The sequence below is a fragment of the Selaginella moellendorffii genome, unplaced genomic scaffold, assembly GCF_000143415.4.
Source record: "Selaginella moellendorffii unplaced genomic scaffold, v1.0 SELMOscaffold_41, whole genome shotgun sequence".
NCBI lineage: Eukaryota > Viridiplantae > Streptophyta > Lycopodiopsida > Selaginellales > Selaginellaceae > Selaginella > Selaginella moellendorffii.
The window spans coordinates 822978-843984 of record NW_003314302.1 but is presented as its reverse complement, the minus strand read 5'-3'; the positions used below and the strand labels follow the sequence as shown (position 1 = coordinate 843984).

At 46.0% G+C, this 21007-nt stretch overlaps 6 protein-coding genes across 7 annotated transcripts; 4 read left to right on the top strand and 2 right to left on the bottom strand.

Annotated features, from left to right (window-relative positions):
* Positions 1-3: 3 nt before the first annotated feature.
* LOC9634821 (sensor protein GacS) lies at positions 4-2887 on the top strand. Its single transcript, XM_024684458.1, has 7 exons — positions 4-1193; positions 1249-1583; positions 1673-1702; positions 1734-1980; positions 2058-2212; positions 2267-2559; positions 2645-2887. The coding sequence occupies exons 1-7, from the start codon at positions 4-6 to the stop codon at positions 2885-2887; spliced, it is 2493 nt and encodes an 830-aa protein (XP_024540226.1).
* Positions 2888-10593: 7706 nt separating this feature from the next.
* LOC112349683 lies at positions 10594-12486 on the top strand. The gene is made up of 3 exons (XM_024684544.1): positions 10594-10679; positions 10755-12328; positions 12397-12486. The coding sequence occupies exons 2-3, from the start codon at positions 10796-10798 to the stop codon at positions 12478-12480; spliced, it is 1617 nt and encodes a 538-aa protein (XP_024540312.1). The 5' UTR covers positions 10594-10679; positions 10755-10795; the 3' UTR covers positions 12481-12486.
* A 52-nt stretch (positions 12487-12538) lies between these two features.
* LOC112349704 (ATP-dependent DNA helicase pfh1-like) lies at positions 12539-14713 on the top strand. The gene is made up of 4 exons (XM_024684614.1): positions 12539-14264; positions 14321-14364; positions 14412-14451; positions 14513-14713. Exons 1-2 carry the CDS (start codon positions 12542-12544, stop codon positions 14341-14343), a joined length of 1746 nt encoding a protein of 581 aa, XP_024540382.1. The 5' UTR covers positions 12539-12541; the 3' UTR covers positions 14344-14364; positions 14412-14451; positions 14513-14713.
* A 223-nt stretch (positions 14714-14936) lies between these two features.
* Positions 14937-17291, top strand: LOC9634488. Its single transcript, XM_024684613.1, has one exon. It carries the CDS (start codon positions 15072-15074, stop codon positions 17226-17228), a length of 2157 nt encoding a protein of 718 aa, XP_024540381.1. The 5' UTR covers positions 14937-15071; the 3' UTR covers positions 17229-17291.
* Positions 17292-17560: 269 nt separating this feature from the next.
* On the bottom strand, positions 17561-19005 carry LOC9634487 (pentatricopeptide repeat-containing protein At4g02750). Its single transcript, XM_024684618.1, has 2 exons — positions 18927-19005; positions 17561-18852 (listed from the first exon to the last, which is right to left on the bottom strand). Exon 2 carries the CDS (start codon positions 18810-18812, stop codon positions 17580-17582), a length of 1233 nt encoding a protein of 410 aa, XP_024540386.1. The 5' UTR covers positions 18813-18852; positions 18927-19005; the 3' UTR covers positions 17561-17579.
* Positions 19006-19063: 58 nt separating this feature from the next.
* Positions 19064-20983, bottom strand: LOC9634486 (F-box protein At1g10780). 2 transcript variants are annotated; one of them, XM_002979431.2, is made up of 7 exons: positions 20865-20983; positions 20739-20807; positions 20635-20685; positions 19825-20580; positions 19497-19768; positions 19204-19438; positions 19064-19143 (listed from the first exon to the last, which is right to left on the bottom strand). In XM_002979431.2, exons 1-6 carry the CDS (start codon positions 20887-20889, stop codon positions 19205-19207), a joined length of 1407 nt encoding a protein of 468 aa, XP_002979477.2. In that variant the 5' UTR covers positions 20890-20983; the 3' UTR covers positions 19064-19143; position 19204. The 2 variants fall into 2 exon arrangements, with proteins under 2 accessions (XP_002979477.2, XP_024540383.1); XM_024684615.1 differs by having other exon boundaries at positions 19073-19438.
* Between the last annotated feature and the right edge of the window lie 24 nt (positions 20984-21007).

Genomic DNA, 21007 nt, shown 5'->3' with positions numbered 1-21007 from the left:
GACATGGGGGACGCGATCTCAGCTCCACATCCGGCATTTCGCTCGGCGCTCAGGCGATTGAGGGAGCCGCGGTTCTTGGCGGTGTTCTTGGCATGGAATCTGGCCGCCATAGCAGCTGAGGTGGGATCAGGGATCGCGGCATTCGAACTGTCGGCTCCCAAGCTCCAGCACCGAGTGTGGGAGACGATCGTGTTTCCCTTGTCGCTGCCTCACGCCGTGGCGATGGCATTCCTCGCAAAGAGGGACCATCGCGTGCTCGCGGGCTGTTTTCTCGGCTTCTACGGCGTGGAGATGTACTACTGTGGCATGGGAGGAGGCGATCGAAGAGGATTCACGGCCTTGAGGCTTGTGATCTTGTTCGTGGTGGCATCGCTCCAAGCGGCCGAGACGTACCTGTGTAGCTGCTTGCTCCGGAGATTTCTTTGCCTGGAGCAGTCCAAGGTGGTGCCGACGATCGATTCCAAGAGAGACGCGATGCTCTTCTTCGGGATCGTCGTGACCATCTCCGCCATCTTTGAGGCATCCGTGGCGCTCGTCGCCGGCGTTGGACGACTGGTTCTCTGGGCCGATTTCATGCCATTTTGGATGACTTGGTGGCTGGGAGTGGTGGCTGGGATCATCACCGTGTCTCCATTTCTCATCCACTGCTTGGTTTGGAGGCCGCAGAGGAAGTTCCTCAAGCCCGCGAAGATGGTCGAAGGTTTCGCGGTGATGGTGGTGACGCTGGGACTCTTGGTTGTGATCTACACAGTGACCATCTACACTTACTTCAAGCCGCTGCCTTATTTGATCTTCCCGGTGATCCTCTACACGTCCTTTCGTTTCAACAGGCTCGGCTGGGCTTTGGTGGTGGCTTCGTCTTCCTTGTTCGTTGCTTGGGCGACCGTGAGGAGGAAAGGCGCTCTTTACAGCATCTCCGGGGCCAGCCGCGTGGAGCCCCGGCTGTTGATCCAGATCGAGCTCTTTGTGTCCGTTGGTGCGCTTGTGGCGATCTCTCTCGCGGCAGCTGTGAGGGAGAAGCGCCACCTTTCCAAGAAACTCGAGAGGCTCAACGAGAGACTCGAGGTTCTAGTGCTGCAAAGAACTACTCAGTTGCTTAAGGCGAACGAGGAGTTGACGGCCTCTCGGACGGCCGCAGAACAGGCAAGCCAGGCAAAATCAGACTTCCTTGCGAACATGAGCCACGAGATCAGGTACTCTCCAATCTTTGCATTGCCTTGTAGTTATTTTTCTTTCTTTTGTGGCCAGGACTCCGATCCATGGAATACTCGGCATGTCGGCACTGGTGCTGGCCACCGGTCTTACTGAAGAACAGAGAGATAACATGACCACTGTCAAGGACTGCGCAGATATGCTGCTACACCTTATCAACGGGATTTTGGACGTTGCTAAGATCGAGGCTGGTCGTTTTGAGGTGGAGCTCGTGTCCTTCAACCTTTGTCATGTTATCAAGAGCACTTTGCACATTCTGGAGCCCCGCGCGAGGGAGAAGCGGCTCTGGCTCAAATGGGACGTTGATGCTAGAGTTCCGACTGTTTTAGTCGGGGATTCCGGGAAGCTGAGACATTGTCTACTGAATCTTGGTGAGTTTTCTTGGTTGTTTGCTCATTTCTGTGCTGAAAAGTGTTGTTTTACTTGTCTAGTTGGAAATGCACTAAAGTTTACTCACCAGGGGTATGTCCAAGTGACGGTTGCTCCATACGTTGACGGGCTGTATCCTTCGGTGGATCCAGAAAGCACTGACCGAGTTATGGCGCTCACGGAAAGGAAGTTCGTTTTTGTACCTCACTGCACTGTCAAGAATCAACCGCGAACGGTATCCGATGGTGCACAGATGAAGCTGGTGTTTAGAGTATCTGACAGCGGTATTGGGGTCAGCAGAGACAAGCTCTCAAATATCTTCAAGCCGTTCACTCAAGCAGACCCCTCGATCTCTCGCTTGTATGGAGGCACGGGACTGGGTCTTTGCATCGTCCAAAGGTACGAAGTTTCTAAGATTCAACTTAAAAAGGAAATCCTCATCCAAGATCCTGTTTAACAGAAGTCACGATTCACAGATTTGTGGAGCTTATGGGAGGTCAAATATGCGTTGAGAGTGAATATGGTACTGGTAGCACCTTTTGTATTCTGCTTCCATTTTATTTGATCGAAGGAACCAGAGTCGAAGAGACATCAAACTACGAAGCACCAGAGGCGCCGAGTGAAAGTGCAGGTACAGAAATGAGAAACTCTGCACTGACGTAGTCTATAGTTCAAAAACTTGCAGTGGATGAAAGTAAAGTCATGGCCTCACCAAACGAGGAGCTTATAATTCCATCACCAACAACACCAAAACCAACAATAAAGCCAGCTAAAACGTCCCCGACTACGACGCCGCCGCTGTCACCCACAAGAAAGCGTGTACTTCTCGTGGAAGACAACTTAGTGAACCAGAAAGTTGCATCACGACTGCTGCAAAAATACGGTCATGTGGTGATCACGGTTTCAGATGGGCTCGAAGCTGTCGAGGCGCTCAAGTCAGATCACAAAGCATACGATCTCGTGCTCATGGATATACAGGTTTGTTCATTTCCATTCACTCGTTTAGACTCAAACAGATTTAAACCTCGGCTGTGCTCGGTTGTTGTCTTTTCTCGATTTACAGATGCCTGGAATGGATGGTTTGGAAGCAACACGGCGGATAAGAAAGGACGAGTTGGGCTCTGGATGGCAGAAGATCCCGATTATAGGACTCACGGCAAACGCAATGAAAGGCTACCAAGATATATGCTACGAAGCGGGTATGGATGGTTATTTGCCAAAGCCTTTCGATATCAAACAGGTGCTATCGACTATACGGGATGCCTCTATGTCTAAGGAGACACGCATTGACATCAAGGACGATTGAAGAAAGCGCACGCTTTGGAGAGATGTATATAGATTCTTTTTTGTTTCGTTCTCTTTTTTTTTTGGAACAAATGGCCAGAGACGAACCACACTTGAAGATTTGGTCACTTGAAAAGTTTTTCTCAGTCAAAAAAGTTAAAGATCACTTGCAAAACGCTGAAGACTTGCCTTGAAAACAAGCGGACAGGGAGAAATGTACATGGATTATTTTTTGTTTCGTCTTTCTAAAAGCTCTCTGCCTGCTAGAGACAAGTTGAGAACAGGGAGTTCAAAGAAAGTTTTATATTACTCAAAAAGTTAAGATCACTCTAAAGCCTTCCACAATTCTTGACGAGTTTCTAGATTGAATATGAAAACATTTCCTTCCCCTCTCACAACCAAACATGTTGTCACTCTGCAATTATCTTGTTGGAGGTGTGCAAAGCATCCACTCACAGGGTTGAGAAAGAGCTTAATCACCTTTTCTTGTGAAGACCAACTTACAATCTTTGCAACACTTTAAACTCCAACAATCACTTTCATCATTGCCATTTTGCTTTTCATTTTGGAATGCTATAGCTTTGCTACTTGGTGGTGACTGCTGATTTCCATAGACTGGGTAATAGTGTATGGTATAGAATGTTAATTCAGTATTTATTTCAGTGCAGTATCTTGTTAATCCATAGTGATTTTTAAACCCTCCGTCAGGAGACATTCTGGTTCATGATCAAGTGAAAATGCTAGAAGAAAAATAAAACGGTATAAACAAATCAGTGACACAAACCATGATATTTGTGAGGGGTGCATTGATAACCCAAAAAAATACAGCATATATTTCAAACTCAATTTTAGAATTAGGGCTATTGATATGTTTTGTAATTTCTTGACAATTAAGTTAAACTCAAGTTCTTCTAAAGCATTATAACTGGAGTGCAAAGTTGTTGATGGCTGAAGAGGATATTGAGTGGTGGTGGAAATCAACCCCAAACTAAACTAACTTCGAAAATAAAAATGAAGAATGAATGCATGATATATAAAATAATTTTTTAGTGAATAAACCTTGGATATTCTCATCTTATATAGTTACTAATTAATTAATTAATTGTAAATTATAAGTATACAGTTAAAGTTAGTAAGCTTTTATCAAATCATAGCATTCAGATATAAGCTTTCTTTTGAATATAAACAAAAAATTGACCACTCCAAAAAATATTAAACACTAGTTTAATATAATCATGACTTAAGTAATATCAAAAAAATATTATTAATTTTCTTTATGATATATCCATTCTAATTTTCCAGTTTATTTTTATTTAAGACTAAGAGTTTAATTGTCCCCTGTGCAACCTAAAATAAAAGGCAAAGCAAAATAAAGAAGCTTAAGTGAATTAGAGTTATGTGTAAGTTTAAGCATCCAAAGAAAGAAAAAAGACCCAACCTAAGCAACACTCATCATAGACAAGCAAGAAATAGTTAGAATTGGTTATAAAATCATGTAATATATAAATAACACTTAAATATGCTAGAAAATAACCTTCACTTACTTTTGTATGCATTTGCATTGAATTAACTATCTTTTCTTTTACCTATAATTATTTGTGTAAAGTAGAGTTGAAAGAGTGACATATACTTATCCTTACTCATGCTTTTAGGGTTTGAAGTTGAGTTCTCTTTTATTCTTTTTTCATTTTTCTTTCATTATTTACATTTTTATCTTTGTTTGTTTATCACTATTTTGTAGGTAGGGGCAAGAACGCGAGTATAGGTAGAAAAAGCCTTACTCAGCTACAAAAGAAAAGTATTGCAACATTGCCATTTTACCCCTAACTTGTGCCAATACTAGGATAACTTTCCAGTCTATAATCCTATTGTAATTTTGGTAGACAAATAATTTATATTCAGTGTAATTAACCCTAATTTTTTAGTTGGACAAATAACTAACTGTGATAAGGTTTCTAATTTGCATCTATTTATTGTGGTCTCATGAGTGCTGCAAACCTTAAGAAAACATGTGTTTATATTCATTTATGTCAATATAGAGTCCATCATAGACAAGGCATAAAGCCTTAAATTTCCATCCTAGAAAGGCATATTTACCTTGTGTTTGAAGATTATTTTTTAATTTGCCTTGCTATTTGAAGAACAATGAAGTACAAAATTATTTAGTCTTCCCACTTTATAAGGCAAAGCAAAGTCATATATTGCAGTATAGATAATATTCTATTAGAATATCCTGGTGTCTAACCAAAGTTGTCTTGGATTAAACCTAGCATAAATAGGAAAGCAAAGACACCAATAACAATATAAGAGTGAAACATTCTTTGCTACTTTCAAAAGAAAGCTAGATCAACAAAATGTGGCAAGGTAAGAATTTCATGATTCCTTCTTGATGAAGGACTTGAAATTAGATTATAGAGTAAAAATATTTCAACAATAGAAGAAAAAATTGATATTTCAATTAATTAAAGGAGGAAGAAGGATAGAATATTCAAAATTGAGTGGAAACTCAATTATCCTTGGGTGTATCCTGTGGTGGATGCTAAAAGTAAGTAGAGGATGAAATATATAATATGTGTATAATCCTTTTGGAAAGGATGGTTCTTTAACTTTTCAAAAACTAGTTTTGAAAACATCAACTAACTATAACTATTTAGGAAGTAAGGAAGAAGAAAGGGTTATCTACTGCTCAAAAGAATTAATATAAGAAAAAAAGAATTTCCTTAATGTAATATATATACTTCATTGTGAAGAAGGGATTACCTTTAAAAAACTATGAATTTGTGTGAATTTAGTAAATGCCTCATATGCCAATCACTAGATGAAAAGATTTTTGCCAAGATATTCAAGAGTATGGTGGATGTTAGTATTAATAGAAGTTTGAAAGCTCATCTTATTATATATATATCTCTTCTACATGTAAGAATTTTTTTTTCTAGAATTGATGGTAATTGAAAATTCTATTACTATAAATAAATATAAATCCATTAAGAAGGTTTTGAAATAAATAAACCTTAATGAGAGAAAATATTTTGCTATTAGAACTTATAGAGCTTTTGTTATGGTTGGATGAATAATCTAGTTTAGTAATAAGATTAAAACATGACATTTTACACTTGTTTAGAGTGCATTAACTCATGAATAAAATTTAGTTGCTATTGGAGCTTTGCATGCATTTGTGGCTATTGAAAAGCTATGCAATCAAATTTACAAATGGTTGCATACTTCCAAAAAAAGAGTCATGACCTTTTAGGCTTCTAGAAGATATTATGAATATACATATATTAGGTTTATAGTGTATATTGGTTATCTTATAGGGAAGTCTTATAAAGAATAATCATCATAATGCTAGCTCTTTTTGCAAAATCTTCTATTATGAAGATATATTAGCTTTTGACAAATTACACTATCCATATGCTAGATGATATTATAGAATTGAATAGTTTAAACAAATTCTTTCAAGTTGAAATTGTGGATATTGCTTAAATTACTGGGTATTTAGATAGTACTCAGAAAAGTATCAGAAGGACACTTCTGAAAGAGACTTTTGGTGTAAAATATTAAAGTAATTTTGTAGAAGCTACTAGATATGGATTTATTAAGTTTGTAGATTCTTGGGAGAATAATATAAATATGTCTTAGATTATACTTTTATTCCAAAATGTAAAAGAGATGGTAACTTGAGCTCTTGCTTAGATTTAAGCAAATAATGTATTTAGAAACTCTATGTTGATATGTTAACCAAAATGAGTATGGATATAAGCATTTTCAATGCTACAAAACTATTCAGCCCAAAAAACTACTCAAATGATAAAGAAATGTTAAATAACAATTGTTACAAATGGTTTACTAGATTAATATAGTACTTTTATTGATAAGAGATTTGTGGAGATGATATTTCCATGATACATACATGTTCTAATTTGATGGAACTGTAGAAAATCATCTTCTTGATCTGCTTATGTTGAATATGAATTTTCTTGACAAAATTAATTGAAAACTAGTTTAACATGCTCTCCAAAGATTGGAACTTTAGATAATTTAATGTTAAAATGGTGACAATAACTATGTTTATAATGTATGACATCAAAAGGAGAGAAGAATTTTGTGTCATTGAATTAGTTATATAAATATTTATATACATTTTTATCTTACACAATGAAAGAAAAATCTAGCAGATAAAAAAAAAAAAAACAAAAAGCTCTGCAAAATGCAAAACTTAATTACCTTGCAAATTTGAGATCATATTAGTTAGGCACATTAGAATTAGCCATATTAATGATTTTTATACTTAATTTAATTCTGTAATGTGCCTTTATAAATCAAATTTGCTCATTAGTTCTAGCACCCACCAAAAAAAGTATAAGACTGATGGATTATATTAAGCTATTTTGATGATTTATTAATGCTTTTATTTTTCTGGACAAACTAAACATCAATGCACCACTCTTTCCATTCCATCCCAGAATTGTTATAAAACGTTATATATATATAATCATAGTTTATCTTGAATATTTTAACTATGATACTGATTTCAATGTCATATGGTTTTGGGAAATATTTCCTCCATATTTGCTTAGTCAATGGGCTTATTGTTGAACTTTGTGGGCCACCAAATTTGGCCAATCAAAGGGGAATAACTTAGTTTTTTAACCATGTGTTATTTTGAAAAAATATTAGGTTAGCCAATAGGCTCATACGTGGTTTTGACCCTTTATCCTATGGTGATTTACCATAGGATAACACCACGAAGTGGAACCTAAACCCTCTTTATGCCATGTGACACATGCCACGTGTCCAAGGACAGTGGTGTGGAACCCGAGGTTCAGGGCCTTGGACCACTGAACGAAGGAACAGTGCCAAACTCCCAAGCATGGAGCCAAGGAGCATTAGCACTGGAGCACGGAACAACTCCTGAGTATATAGCTTAAGGAGTGAAGGGACAGGAGCTCGGAACGACTTAGAACAGTCCTAGAGCAACTAGCATCCCAATGCCAGGACCAACACGCAAAATGGAGCCAAACAGAGTTTAGTGCTATTTTAGTATACCGGTGGCCTAACGCAAGGACATGGGTACTCCACCAACTAGCATGGAATGGAACTTGGGCTTAGACCTAAGATGGACACAAAACAAGGACAGGCACACAAGCAAGAGCTAGACTATGTTTCAGGTTGGTCGGTCATGCCCAACCTACCCACTATCCCTACTATACATTTGGAACCTTACAGCCCCCCCCTTCCCTGAAGAATGCTTTGGGCTTTCACCCTAAGCCTGCCTTAGTACCAGGAGTTAGTCTCTGGGACAGGCTCAAAACTTATTAAATATGGAATGGCACTACAATGTGAATTTGGACACAGAACGAACACCATTGTGTTTAGGCCAATCTCTACATTCTGTAGATGCCAAATGAGCAAATCTAAACACTTTTCATAAATAGCATTTGGGACCAGAATAAGACTAACACAAAGGGCATAATAGTGAGGGTGTTTGGCAGACACAGTAAGCTATCATCCAGCGATATTGAGGGACCAATCTCAATACGCGAGGGTTCTTATCAAGCTAGTGCAAGACAGAGCAAAAGAAAACTAAAAGTTAGGTTGAGTATGCTCAGCTAAAAACACATAAGAGTTCTTACCTTATGTCCATTTGGCTAAGTACAAGTGCTAAGCCCAATTTACTAACACTTGAACAAGAGAGGCTAATAAAGGGAACTAGCAATACCAACCTCCTGCTATCGTGGCAGTAAGAAAAGAGTGTCCATAAGGACTGGCCGATAAATAAATTTTGATACCCAAAGTCTCATTCACGACAATGACACAACCTTGGGTTGGGGGGAGAATAAAGGAGTGATACTTGGTTTTTTGCTCTCTTCAAGAGAACTTGCAAGCAATAAAGCTCTATTCTTGCAGTTGGGATGTTTCCCTCAAAGTAGGGTAAAACGTTTTTTTATGTTTGGCTCTTCTCTTGGCTCTCACTGCTCTCAATTGTAGAGACATCACTTTTTTTTGCACAACTGATGAATATTTTGTGAGAGAGTGTTAAAAACTAAAGCAATCACTATTGAGCATATGCTTCAAATGAATGCTCCAATTTGCAATGGTAGAGATCCAGGTTTGTGCTGAATTGCAATTGAATCTAGGGATTAATCCTTGGATAGTTGCCCTGGTATAGTTCATGGGCTGGCCTAAGCTTCTCCTGTGGATCCTGATGGATAGCACCCAAAGTTCCTTTTCTCAAGCCATCAATAAGACATAACATCTATAAAGATGGAACACTTATAGTGGAATTTGGTAGTGTCGCATGTGAATGGAGGAACTAGAAAATCAGCAGCTATTTTTATCTTCTCTCCTATTTAACTATAGCTTTTGGGCACTCATGGCATGTTCCAATATTTTACTGAGGGCTAGAAGAAAATTGGGGTGGGGACTTTATAGATGACCAAGTACATGTGGAGTATGATAGCTTAGACCATTGAAGCATGAGCTACTTGCTTGAACACTAGATTGATGCTGTTTAGTGCTCTAAAAATGCATGTAAAAGGGGAGAACCAATGCCTTGAAGTTGGATTTGGGGGCTTTATGAGTAAAAGTCAAATTCTCAGGCCTGGGATCCTCTACTCCATACACATGGAAAAAAATTAAAAATCTTGGAGATAAAATAGATATGTTGATAACCCTCAATCAAGAATTTAGGATTTGGATTGGGAACCTTAAATTTTATATCATTTCTTTGTTAACTCCTTAACAGTAATAATACCTTTAAGAGGGATAATATCAAGTACTTAGTCAGTTGATTAATTTTAACACAAATCTTCTTATTCTTTCTGAATATCTTAGAATAAAATCCATAGAAATACTTTTTCAATATTGCTTTGAATGTCTTAGAATAATTCAAACATAAAATTCTATAAATAGCATCAATAAGTATTTTTTCCTTCCTATTGCAGATTTCTATATCAGAAATGTTTTCAAGGAAAAACTTCCAATTTGCATATCAAGCATTTAAATCCTTCTATGAGCAAAAATAGTGTAATGGATTATAATCACTATAAACCATAAAAGGTTGACCATTATAGAGATAACACTTCCAAAGAAAGTAACTCTTGTTTATAAGTTGAATACCTCTTTCATTAAATATATGACAATAACATCTTTATTGTGGAATTTAAACTGATCACAATCTAAACTTATTTGAAGTATACAATCTAAAATATGGCAAATTCAGATAAATGATTAGATATTAGTAAAAATGCGATAATGATCAAGATGAAATCTAACCATACTCTAGATTTCATACATATTCGTTTGGTAGAAATTGTTAACTGTGGAGACATGTGGCCAAATATCAAATACTAGTGATTTAAATACTTTTTCTATTATCTAAATCATTCTGTCATGTTAAGTGTATCACCTCTAGAGTAATAGACATGAACTTAGACAAAAAAGAACCATGATAGTCACGATGAAATCTAATTATACTCCAGACATGTACACTTAACCATGATAGTCATGATGAAATCTAATTATACTCAACTTATACATATCTATGACAGAATTAAAAAGTTTATATCTAAATACTGAGCATAATAATAGTACAGTTGTATCAGTTGAAATGTCATTTGACCAATCACCTAAAACGTACATTTACCTGTATACGTGGCATTTGCTGGAAGTGACACGTTAGCAGACCTAACGGAGAGCCATTCTTCCCCGGCGGCGAGGGGCCCCAAGAGCGCTCCTTCGCGATCGATCGGGAAAGAAAGAAATTAAGCGAAGCGTGCGGTGGGGGCTAGATTTTCTTGGATCGATCGTGCATGGTAGGGCGCGATTCCTCGTGTTGTTGTCAGTCATCAGTGAAATGCTGGAGGTAATTCTTGCTAGATTTCTCCCAGGGTTTGAGGCGAGGCCGCGATCGCGATCCAGGCCGGGGATTATGGGGTTGCTGCTGGTAAATCTGACCAGATTTCTGTGCGATCTCTATGATCTCGCCAAGAAGATGATGTTGTGGACGGTGCTGCTGTCGTGCCTCCCGCTGCTCTTGCCTTATCTCTCCATCGCCTCCTTCATCGGCTTGGCCGTGTTCTTCCAGGCGGCGTGTGGCGCGTTGGGGCTAGCGCTGCTAAGAGCGCTCCTCTTGACGTGTTTTTCAAACCAAAGGAATCAGGGAAGTGTGAAGATCTCTGCCAGAGTCCGAGCGCTGGTAGAGGAGGATCTAAGAGTGGCCGCTGCGAGCTTTGACGCGTTACTAGTTCTTGGGGAAAGAGAGAGAGATGTTTATAACGGAGGAGCTCGAGAAGGTGGAGAAGAAGCTGTAGGATCTAGTGATGGGGAAGGAACTAGAGACAGGATAGATGATCGTGAAGCTCGGGAGGATGATCATAACTTGGAAGAACTGGAAGAACAAGTTGGTGATGCTTGGATCGAGGGTGATAGTATCGACGAACATTGTAATGTTGGCCTGGAAGAACAAGATGGTGATGCGGAAGTCATAGTGACAAGAAGTCTAGAAGAGCAGCAGGAGTTTGATGATCCGATGGTAAGAAATCCGGAAGAGCAACACGATGATCATGGGATAAGAAACTGGGAAGCACATCAGGAGATCTTGAGTTTGTACGATCAAAAGGAGGCTTTTCAAGTGACAACCTCGTCGTCAAGCAACGAACAACGCTTTGATGATGATAAATCGCTTCTCTTCAAAGATGGCCAGGCAGTGATGGTGGATTCTAGCCAGGAAACGCAGGAGGCCAGATTCCAGGAGGCTTTTCGCGAGAAAGCGGATGAATCCGTGACAAAGATCTCCAGGCAGCACTTGGGGGATAATTTGGAGGAAGAACATCGTTTTCTAGCAGCAGGACAGGAGAGCGAGACAAAAGAATCTCGTCACGTAGCAAGAGCGGGACAAGTTCATGACGACGAGAGCTTGCCATCTTTCTCGAAAGAGTCAAGACTTCCAGTTTCGATCGGGGAGGACGATGCAAAGGAGTGCATGAAGGTGGTGGAGTTTTGCTTGAAACAAGCTGGCGACTACTACGACTATGGCTGCGAGAGCTCGGAAGAAGAAGAAATCATCGACGAGCCTACGTCCCCAAGAGCTCAGTACAATCGTGACGAAGAACAGGATATATTTCTCCAGGAAGTCATATCGCCAGGATCGTGCTCGAAGCTCCACAGCTCGATCACAGGGTCCTCCGGATCGTCAGAAACTACTCCACAGCCTGGAAGAAATCTCCGAGGCTTCGAATTTTCCCAGAGCAGCCCCAGCAGCGCTGCGGCTAGCAGCAGACGAAGAACTTATAGCTACAGCAGCAGCGCTGGAAAGTTGCGAGAACTTCACGACTTTGGGATTGATTTGCGCGACCAGATCCGAGCGCTGCGAAGTTTTCCTCGATCGAGCTCCGAGGCACGGATGGAAGAAGGCGTGAGCAGCTGTAGCAGCAGTAGCAACGAGGATTTGGATCTCCCTCGCGTAAGTTCTTTTCTTTTCTTGCAAGTTCTTGCGAGGATCAAAGTCACTCACTCTCTTCCTTTTTCCAGTTCCAGGAGGTTCTAAGATTTTGGCGAGAGAGAGAGAAAGGTCTGGAGTTGCGTAGACGAAGAAAAAATCTCTTTGGAAGATAAAATAAAACGTTCGTGTACTTCGGAAAAAAACATTTAGGGTTTTGTGGGAAGGAGGGAAGCGATGAATCTATCGCAGGAATCGCTGGAGCGCGCTGTGTCGACGCCTGCGTCGACGCTCACCCAGGAGCAAAGGGATCGAATGCATCGGCAGCGAGAGCTCGCGATCGCGAGGAGAAATGCGAGGCTTGCGAGTCACGCTTCCCCGGCCGCGATGGAGTGGAGTCCTGCGCGGCAAGGTATCGAGAATGTAGGGATTACGGAAGACTGGATCGATCTAGGGGAGCATTTTGGGGGTAGAATCGATCCAAGCAAGATAGAGCTGGAAGACTCCATCCACAAGAGGGAAGGCGATGGCAGGATTACGATGTCGCTGGAGCAGCTGCGGGTTCTAGAGGCGGTGGCCGCGAAGAAATCGGTGTTCGTCACTGGATCGGCGGGAACAGGGAAGAGCTTCATCCTCGAGTACGCGATCAAGGTTTTGCGAGAGTTGCACGGCGAGTTCGCGGTGTTCGTCACGGCCTCCACTGGAATCGCGGCGTGCTCGATCGGCGGAACCACTCTCCATTCATTCGCGGGCGTGGGGTTGGGGCAGCTGGATGAACGCCGGCTCGCGGCGGCGGTGATGGCGAGCAAGGAATCGCGATCGCGGTGGACGACTGCCAAAGCACTGGTGATTGACGAGATCAGCATGATCGACGCGGAGCTCTGGGACAAGGTCGATTACGTTGGGAGGGCGGTGAGGAATCGGCCGGAGAGATTTGGGGGCTTGCAGCTGCTTGTTACTGGCGATTTCTTCCAGCTCCCACCCGTCCAGAAAGCTGGCGAGACCAAGAACTTCGCGTTCCAGGCGCGATGCTGGAGGGAGTGCTTCGATCTCCAGATGGAGCTCACGTACGTGTTCCGACAATCGGACAGGAACTTTGTGGCGATCTTGGATGAGATCCGTCGTGGGCGATGCTCGTCGTCGACGATCGAGTCTCTCAAGGCTTGCAGTGTGGTGAGCGCTGCTTCATCGTCTTCTCCTCCTCCGACGCGGCTCTTTCCTCATCTCCAGAGCGTCGATCGAGTGAACAAGGAGAAGCTTGCCGCGCTGGGTGGCGAGCCCGTGACTTACATCGCTCGCGACGTTGGAAAGATCCATCTTTTGAGCGGCTGCCGGGCCGAGAGCCAGATCACTCTAGCCGTCGGCGCGGAGGTGATGCTCGTCAAGAACATCGACACACTGGGAGGACTGGTGAATGGAACAAGAGGCGTCTTGGTGGATTTCATGGTCCCAGAGTCTCCAAGACGTGATTTTTCTTCGCAAGAACACGAAGAACAGGGAGCACGGGGAAGATACTTCTCTTGGCGAGACGGCAAAGGCAAGGAAGAACAGGGAGGAGAGAAACGAGATGTTGAGCGCCATGAACAGCGGCGGTGGCCAGTGGTGGTGTTTCGGATTCGTGGAGGGCTTCGGAAGATCGTGGTGAAACGCGAGAGCTGGAGCGTGATGGATGGAGAGAAAGAGGTGGCGACGAGGTGCCAGATTCCTCTCATCCTGGCCTGGGCTTTGAGCATCCACAAGTGCCAGGGGATGACGCTGGATCTGGTGGAAACGGACTTGACGCGATCGTTCGAGTGTGGGATGGTTTACGTCGCGCTCTCGCGGGCCAGGAGCTTGGAGGGGATCCGGCTACTGGGATTCAATGCCTTGAAGATCAGAGTTCATCCCCTCGTCGTGGAGTTCTACCATCAACTCGAGGAAAGCGGAAGAGCAGGAAAAAGAGATTTTTATCGCAGCAGCGGTAAGCTACTTTGGTGTTAGTCTAACAGTAAGAGCGAAACTTTGGTGTTCTTACAGATCCCGGTACTGCAGCTGCTTGAATGGATTCGGTCATCACGGAAGTAAGTTCGTGTGATCTTGCAAGAACTTCTATCTGATCGAGTTATAGATTGGTGCTGGGAGCTATTTGGATTGATCGGCACAAGGAAGTAAGTATGATTTTAATTGGAGGAGGCTTTGATCGAGTTTGTGATGATTTTGTGTGTGTAGAATCCTACTTCGATCAAACTTGGGAAGCCGTCATATAATTATCTAAGTTATGAGACACTTAGCACTAAGTAACAAACTTGTTTGGACGGCTTGGATTGGAGGGATCCTGGCCGTTGGTGTGGCCTTCCTTCTTGACCGTTGGGGTTAAGAAAAAAACGCTGGGGAACGTCAGGCTGGAATCCAGCCGTTGGGATCGTGCCATTTACAAGGAGGAACTTTAGGGTTTTTGGTTGAGAGGAATGCGCTTCTTCTCTCGCGAGGCGTGGATGGATGACGACGAGGCGCCGATCGATGTGATGCTCTTCGATCGCGGCTGCTAAGGTGCGTATGGATCGATATTTCGGGATTTGGAGAGCGCATTGCTAGAATCTAGGCAGTCTGGGGTGTTTCGATCGGATTTTTCTGGTTTCGCGAGTACAGCTTGGCTAGAATCCATCGATCCAGGCTAGATGAAGCTAAATATCGATCGATCGTCTAGATCGAGGCGCATTGCGAAGATTTCCATCGTCTATGCAAGCTCTGATCAGCATTTCTTTCTATTGTGGCAGGAATCGAGGACATGGGGTGCGTTTCATCGCGTTGTCTCTACTGTACACCGACATCTGGGAGCGGCAATTCCAGGAACTACCACCATAGCAGCAGCAAATCCTCACTGCTAAGGAGCGTCTCCACGCCATTGAGAAAGCGGCGATCTCGCGGCGGTGGACATCACCACCACCACTTTGTTGCGCTCACGTCCACAACCTATGGTCTACTGCGATGGAACAGCAATAACAACAACAACATCTCCTCGTCCCCCTCGCCAGCTCCCACGAACTACGAAGATTGCTACTCGTCTCCAGCGATCACGAACTATGAGGACTGCACGGACAAGGAGGTGGTGGTCTCGATCAATCCAGCTCCAGCTACTGGGAATGGAAGTCGAGGAGGAGATGGAGGGGGGGCGGCTTCTCTTCCTCCTCAAAATTGTACTTCCATAGACGTCTCCGGCGCATCGGTGGCTTCATCGTCTTCGACAGCCTGTTGCGTCAACAAGCTCGTCAGCTGTGACAAGATCAACAAGCCCGTAGAGCCGCCGGAGGTGATCAACATCTGGGAGCTCATGGACGGGCTCGAGGAAGACTGCTCGAGGTCACTGCTACTGAGCGACAGCTGCTCGTCGCCAGCCTCGGCATCGCTGCGAAAGAAGAGCCCCTTCCTCTCGGCTCGCCACGCGGGGAAGAGACGCCTGTACCACCGCTCGGTGTCCTGGTCGGCGGCCATGCACTCGGCCAAAAAGCTCGACTCCATTCTCACCATCGATGGGATATCGCCCGCTGCGCTCGAGAAGGTGCTCAAGGAGATCTACAACTTCTACGTAAACAGCCGGTGCCGGAACCGCAGCTGCGGCAAGCTCTTGTCCAACTCTCCTTCTGCTCGTGCCGTTCCCAGTGTTCCAACAGCGAAGAAGACCAACGCCGCCTCCACTGGCACCAAGAAGGCCAAGAAAACGGCCACCTTTGCGTCCGGGAACAAGGAGAACAGCGCGCCAAAGTTTGATCGGACTCCTCGCAAGCAGCAGCAGGGACCGAGCACGCCGACGAGAACGCCATTAACTTCTCTGGTGACGAGGAAGGGGCCGGGAGAGGAGGTGTCACCTTTGTTTCGACGAGGGAGCAGCGTGGCGGAGAAAAAATGCGGCCTTGGGATAAGAAGGCCGTGTAAGTGCTGCTGCTATTGCTCCACCACCGACAGAGGCCAGAGGAAGCAAAATGAGTACCTTGTGGGGGGTGACGGTGGTGCTAGTGGGGACATAAAGAGCCCCATGCACGCGAGCGGGCCTCTGTTTGATCCGGAGCTCCTGGCCTCGATCGAGCGAGCTTTCCAGAGCCTGTCCGCCGAGGAGTGGTGCTCTGGGAAAGAGGACGACTTAACGACGACAACTGGGACAGCAACAGCTTACTCCGATGAATCGAGCAACGAAGAGGCGCCACTCATCAAAGGGCCGCGTTATAACTCCATCCCGGCCAAAGTCATCGGCAAAGGTGGCAGTACCGCGAAGTCTTCTCCCTCGTCCGGCCTGGTGCTGTGGGACAGCTTCTGGACGTTCCGCGACAGCCTCGCGGCCTCGGGCACGGCCAAGAAGATCTCCTTCTCCAAAGTTCTCGCGTCTCCAATGGAGATGGGACTCCTCGACAGCGAGGAGGACGAGGACGATGCAAAGGATCCTCTGGAGCGATTCGAGTTGCGGTGCCCGCCAGGGGGAGAGAACAACGTCGTCCTCTACTGCACCAGCCTGAGGGGGATCCGGAAAACTTACGAGGAGTGCCACGGCGTCCAGATGATCCTGCACAGCCTGGGGGTCTACATCGACGAGAGGGACGTTTCCATGCACTCGGACTTCCGCCTGGAGTTGAAAGAGCTGCTGGACAACATAGAGCCCGCGGCGGCGTGCTGCGTTCCACGGCTGTTTATCCGAGGACGCTACATTGGTGGCGCGGAGGAGGTGAGGAGGCTACATGAGGAAGGCAAGCTCGTGAAGATGCTGGAAGGGATCCGGAAGGAAGACCCGTTTAGCGTCTGCGATGGCTGTGGCGGGCTCCGGTTCATTCCCTGCCTCGAGTGTAGCGGGAGCTGCAAGCTGGTGGTGCGTGATCTTCCCAGCGGGATGAGCCAGGTGAGCCGCTGCCCGGATTGCAACGAGAATGGACTCATTCGCTGCCCGATTTGCTGCTAGCGCATCCCGGACTGTCTCTCCACAGGTTTGTCGTGTGAAGTTCGCTCGTCCTTGGTGGGTGATCTAACAGTTCTCTTCCTCTGGCAGCTTTTGTAAAGTAGTAGACGATGGACGCAGTTTTCGCGAGATCGATCGACTCACTCTCTCGATCGAGGCAGCCCGGAACTCTGGATGGGGAATCAAATCGCCAAAAGGTGGAAGTTTAGGCGAGCTTCATCCATTGACAATCCACAAGAAGGATTCCAGCCAGCCAGCCAGCCAGCTAACTTTCTTGGTGGATGGCAATCACCAGACAGCCAGGAACTCCCTACTCTTCTTGGTGGATAAAAGTCTCGTCAAGTAACTTATCATTCACACTGACAAGCCGCAAAGCTTCTCCAGCAACACGAACGACTGGCTGCTACCCGGATCCATCTCCAACGCCGCTCTCGCAACCCGGGCACCGGCTCTGGCATCGTTCTGACTCCCAGCAGCGCCCAGCAAGCACAGGCACCAGTCCGGGCTCTCTCCACGCTCCTCCACCGGCATTCCCAGCGCCACCTCCTCGGCCTCGTCCAATCGCCCAGCCCGGCTTATCAGATCGACCACGCAGCAGTAGTGGATCCTCCCCGGCGCCACGCCATAGTCCAGCTCCATGGAAGCGAACCATCGGCAGCCACTGGCAAGATCCCCGGCATCGCTCACTGCCACTAGCACGCACAGCAGTGACGCTCTCTCCGCCGCGACGCCCTCCATTTGCATCCACTGGAAGAGCCTCGCCGCGCCACTGGAGTCTCCACTGTGAGCTACCGCCGCGAGCATGGAGCTCCACGAGATGATATCCCTCTCGGGCATGGCGAGGAGGAGAGCCCTGGCTTTGGAGAGATGCCCCCTCCGGGCATAGGCCACCAGCATCGCTGTCCACGCCGCAATGCCCCGGCCCGGCATCTCGTCAAACACGCCCTTTGCGCGGTCGAGGTCCCCGTCCTGTGCGTGGCCCGCGAGTATAGCCGTGTACGCGAAGAGGCTTCTCTCCGGCATAGCGTCAAACACCGCCCTGGATTCTTCCACTCGGCCGCGGCGTGTGCAGGCCGTGAGTAGCGCCGTCCATGACACTAAGTTCTTCTCTGGCATCGCGGAGAAGATCTCCCTGGCTTGGTCGATCTCGCCACTATGCGCGTAGCCGGCTAGGATCACTGTCCATGATACCAAGTTTCTCTCTGGCATTGCGTCAAACAACCCCCTGGCTTCTGCGATGGAGCTGCCGGCTTGAGTGTAGGCTGTGAGCATCACTGTCCAGGAGACCACGTCGCGTTCTTCCATGGCGGCGAAGAGCTCTCTGGCCTCGTGGAGATGCCCGGACTGAGCATACGCGGCGAGCATCGCTGTCCAGGAGACCAAGTTCCACTCCGGCATTGTCTCGAAGATGAGCTTCGCGTTGGCTGGATACTTGGTGGACGAGGAGAGATCCAGCACTGTATTCCACGAGATTAAATCTCTCTCTGGCATGCTGGCGAAGAAGTCCATGGCTTGCTGTGGGTGCCCGTGCTGGGCGTATGCTGATAGCATGGCGTTGTGTGCCACCAGGTTGTTTGCGTGCGGCATTGCATCGAAGACCGCCTTGGCCTCCTCCAGATGCCCGTTCCTGGTACATGCGCAGAGCATTAGTACCCATGAGAAGGAGTTCTTTGGATGCAAAGAGTGGAAAATATTGCGTGCCTGGTCGACACTGCCGCATCTGCCGAACATCTGAATGAGGTGATTGGCCAGGAAGACGCTGCAGTTGCTGGGCTGGACGAGGCAGTGCAAATCTCTGGCTTCTTGAAGCGTGTTGCACGACTTGATAGCACCGAGAAGCTGGGAATCCATCCATTTATCTATCAATCTGGGAAGAACTTACATTGGCTCTTAGCAAATAAATGCTGTGATTATCAATCTGCAAAAGGAGAGAAAATGTTAGTTACTGATGGATAGAGAGTTGTGAAGTTTTTATGACCTCAGTCAATTGTGATGAAATCGTAAACGCATTTCAATCTAATGAGGTTGAGAAAAAATTCGTCAGCTTCGATGTCAGTGCACTTCATCTGTGTTATTCTTAGCCGAACTTTCCTCAAAAGTGGACTCCAACTTATCATACTCTTCAAGACTTGCAGCTTCCTCTCTGCATTGAGAGGCGATCTAATGGTTATGTTTGCTTCTTCTAAGCGCAGAGCAAGCGGAGGAGTGGCAATCTACAAAAGACAAAAAAGATGTTAGACTAAGAGCAATGGCTTGAGTATACAAGTCTACCTCCTCCTTCAGCACCAAGGAAGCAAACAATGCCCCATGGGCATCAAGCTTCTTTAACTTAGGATGGCTCGTGAGAAAATCTCCAAAGTCGATGTCACGGAAAGGCTCAAAAGCTTCGTCATCACCACAAAATTCAATCTTCATGTAGAGCGTCTCGACTTGTGTGGCAGACTGCAGCATCTTCTGGATAGCACCCCAATCCCATTGAAGACCTCTGATAGACAGGGACGCCAGAGCAGGAAGTTTTCCCACTTCCACATTGGCAAGCATTCCTGCCAAAAATAAAAACAAACAGTGTCAAAGCTGGATTGAAACAAAGAATGAGTACCTGTCTGTTTTGCGATAGACAAATGCTGTAGAGACGAATCTTCCGCGATACGAATGTACGAGGCTCCCTGAACTTCCAAGACTCTGAGCTTCGGAGCGGCCACTGAGACGAAACAATTATCTCCAGATCCACAAAAATCAAGGCGGCATCTCTCCAGTTCTTTCAGCTCCACGCACACCGACCTTATCCCATCACAGCCCAGCAAAGCCAGTTCTCTGAGAGCCGGACAGGCTGCCAGAATCCCCCTCAAAGCACCGTCTCGGATCCGAGCACCCACAACCTCGAGCGTCCTCAAGCCTGTGAAACTCCTCAAGCCCACCGGAGAGTGAAGAAGAATTCCTCCCCACAGCCTCAGTGTCTCTAAGTCGCAGGAGCTGCAGCTGAGAACCTCGAGCTTGCCCACGCAAGCCTTGTCCGAACCCTCCTCCACCCGAAACTCGAGAAGCTTCAAGCTCTTGGCAGCGTGCGCTACGCATTCCATGAGCCCGGCAGAGGTAAGCGTGCAGTAGACCACGAGCTCCTCGAGCTCCGCCGTGCTGCGGACCATCCGGCTCACAAGGGTGCTCGAATGGAGCCCCTTGTCGCTGAGACTCCTTGGAAAGACCAGCCTCCTCACGCTGCCCATGAGCTCCCTCCACCTCTTGCAAACGCACGAGCACGCCGCTACGTCCTCGGCATTGCTGAGGAGGCATAGCAAATGCTGGACGATGGCGTCCGGTAGCACGTCCATCAATCCCTCCACAGCGCCAGAAAGATCTGTGTGTGGAGATGCGTGAATGCGCTGGAGTGAGATTCTCGAAACGGCCTTACCTTGCTGGGTGTCTAGCGATCCCAGCTCCATGGCGCCGGCACCAGAAAGATCTGCCGCGATGAAACAAGCTTCCATCAAACGAAAAATCTCAAAATCTTCTCACCTCGCTTGAGAATCGCATCCGGCAACGCGTTTTCCAGTCCCAGCTCCATGGCGCCAGCGCCAGAAAGATCTGCCGAGACGAGAACCAGTTCTAGTTCTCTAAAAGCAAAGAATCCACGCTACTTACCTGCATCTCCGAGAAGAAACCGCATCGATCAAGCTTCCGAGTCACGGCCTCACAGCGCAGACAGATCAAAATGCTGGGCGCTATCGCGAGACGATCGAAATATCTTGCGCTAGGCTAGGGCGAAAGCGGGAGGATGCTAAAGA